Raw genomic sequence first — 3,095 nt, forward strand, 5'->3', positions numbered from 1 at the left:
AATCATAACAGTCTAAAAAAGCAATACTAAACAATGATTATAATAATAATAATAATAAATAATAATAATAATAATAATAATAATAATAATAATAATAATAATAATAATAATATAATAAATTGATGATGATGATGATGATGATGATGAATGATGAGATGAAGTGATGAATGTCAATAATAATAATAATAATAATACTACTACTACTACTAATAATAATAATATTAATAAATAATTAATAATAAAATAATAATATAATAAAAAATAATAATAATAATAAATAATAATAATAATAATAATAATAATAATAATAATAATAATAATAATAATGATGATAATAAATAATAATAATAATAATAATAATAATAAATAATAATAATAATAATAATAATAATAATTAAAATAATAATAATATTAAAATAATAATAATATAATGACAATAATAATAAGCAGGAGGAAGAGGACGAGGAAAAGTAGGAGGAGAAGAAGAAGGAGGAGGAGGAGAAGGAGAAGAAAAAGAAGAAGAGAATCTTATTTTATATCAATGACAAAACTAAAACTGATTCCTTACTGCAGGTTGTATGGGGGGTTTGAGTGTCCTATTCCGTAAACCGTCCCTGTTAAAACTGTCAAACCAGATGTGTTTCTGGATCTCTCGGATGCCTCCTCGACCATATCCCAACCTCTCCATCGGGTTATCTCTGAAAGTGGACAAATTCATAATCATACATATCTGTTATTGAATTATTTTTTGCACGGTTGTCATCTTTACTTTTCAGTTTTATGATGGGTGAAGACTACCATTACCACTCGGTCCCTTTCTTGTGAGTCACGTGATCTACCAACTGAGCTATCAGGATTCCCAAAAATAGTTCTTCAGAGCCATTAGTCCATGGAACCAGAGTTTATCCCGTAACTATAGTGTGAAACGGACAATAGCAATTGCTTGCTATTCTTGGATGGGTCGCTAGTCTGATGAAAAGTACTTTTCACCATATCTAACAGACCAACCTGCCTTATCACTGATAAGAGCACAGGTGACGACTACTTACTTGATAGTCCATAAATACTAATTTTGTCTTCTTACGGCTGTTTTAGCATTTTATATCTTGAACTTGAACATAAAAGAATGAAGCAATTCATTTAATGTGCTGCCACAGTTCTAATACTACAGACCTTATTGAAATTACGTTTTTTATTGTGCAAATGAAAGCCATTTGTTGACCATCTTATTATCAATAAATCTATGATCTATTCCTGTATTACCTGCAAAGTTTTTTGACTAGACTAGCAGCATTCCTGTGACTTTCCTTGGAATGTCCACAGCATCAATTCCCTTCAGGATCAGGTTGTACGTCCTTCATCGGACTGGACCAGCAAAAGGAGGGCTGGGAAATTGAATGAAATGAAAGTTATCATGATTGTTCTGTGGCTCATGTAGATCAATCCATAAAGCACTCCTCTCAACCTAAAAGTTTGTAGCTATTTTCCCTGGTCTGGCTATCTGATGATATGATATACTGAATACAAAGGGCTAAGCCAATGCACCTTTATTACATGCCTAGCAGTAGCAGCCGAACCAGCAGGCCTTCCAGATTGTTAGCATTTATCACAGTGAACAATATTCAAAATGCGAGAGACAACGATTTCCGCCAGTCTTCAAGATAGCTATGGCCTAGACAATTCACATGTTCCTTAGACAAATCAATGATTCCTTTTGAAGGGATGAATGAATGAATAACATGTATTATAGAACCCCTCTGAACATCAATAGGTAATCGTGATTAAAAAAAAAAAAAGTATACACACTTAGAATCGTCCTTATATTTTTATTTGAAACCTTGGCTACTTTTCTTTTTTAAAATCATGCCTTTATAATTGTTTTACAAATTAAGGGAGATAAGCTGCTTTACATAAAAGATAACGAAAAAAATGAGTTACGTACCTTCCTGTTAGCAACTCGAACATGAGAATTCCGAGAGACCAGTAGTCGGCAGAGATGTCGTGACCTTTATTGAAATTATTTCCGGGGCAAACATATTCGGGTGTTCCACAGAATGTCCACGTTTTCCTGCCGTGACCTACTTTTTTTGGCAAAACCAAAATCAACCTGGATGACAATCACAGAAATGGGAGAAGGGAATCGATTTTATGAGTGTTGTGGCTAATAAATTACAATGATAAAGATAAGGTTTTTATAAATTATAATGATTTCAAATATGAAAAAAATAATACTCCAAAATTATTCTCCGTTGATCTCCAGTACCAATTTCATGTACAACTCTCATATATACGCCTTTCAAAATTACTTCATGTTCAATATCCTCATCCCTAATTTCACCACCACCCTAATCATCATCATCACCAAATCATCCTCCTCCTCATCATTATCAATCATCATCCTCTCCTCCTCCTCCATCACAATATGAGCAGTGTGGGTGCATTGTAATTACAGATCCTTCCTTGCTTAAAAACAAACATGACTATCAAAACTTAAATGTCGTTGTAAAGAAAATAAAACAATATGTCTTCCAAACATAGACAAGTACTCACAAGTTTGATGTAACCGCTTTATCAAGTAACAAATTTTCTGGCTTGAGATCTCTGTAGACGATGCCCCTGCTGTGCAGATACACAAATGCTTCAACAACACAAGCTGTGTAGAATCGAGTCGTGTAATCATCAATGAACCCCTGAGAAAATGATAGAAAGACATCGTAGAAGCTTTGCTTTGCTGACCCCTGGCAAATTTCTATCATTCAAAATATGGACAAATCAAAGTGACCAATTTTACCAAGGAGAAGACACGGATGTAAAATAAAATCTAAAAAGTGTGTTTGTATGACACAGTATTAGACAAAGCAGAGAAAAAAGACACAAGGAAAAAAAAAAAACATCCCAAAATTGAAGTCAGGCTGATTGTTTGGGATGTTTTTTCTTTCTTGCATTTCTCTCTCTTGCAACATAATTCAGGTCATATCAACGCCAGTAAAAAAGGAAGACAATGGGAAAAGTAAAAAGTTCTAGGTCTCTATAATTACGATTAAAGCACCCAAGAAAAAGTAAGACAAAAGGAATTGGTTCACAGGGAACAGATG

The 3,095-nt window shown here is 33.0% G+C and overlaps 1 protein-coding gene across 1 annotated transcript; it reads right to left on the minus strand.

Annotated features, from left to right (window-relative positions):
* Positions 1-568: 568 nt before the first annotated feature.
* LOC144961890 (cGMP-dependent protein kinase 1-like) lies at positions 569-2,690 on the minus strand (the record flags this gene model as incomplete). Its single annotated transcript, XM_078894927.1, has 3 exons — positions 569-698; positions 1,943-2,107; positions 2,551-2,690. Coding segments are annotated over 3 exons (435 nt in total), but the record flags the coding sequence as incomplete, so codon positions are not given.
* Positions 2,691-3,095: the final 405 nt, after the last annotated feature.

Source organism: Berghia stephanieae, unplaced genomic scaffold (assembly GCF_034508935.2).
Source record: "Berghia stephanieae isolate SIO BIC M18660-M18661 unplaced genomic scaffold, UCSD_Bste_1.3 scaffold4709, whole genome shotgun sequence".
NCBI lineage: Eukaryota > Metazoa > Mollusca > Gastropoda > Nudibranchia > Aeolidiidae > Berghia > Berghia stephanieae.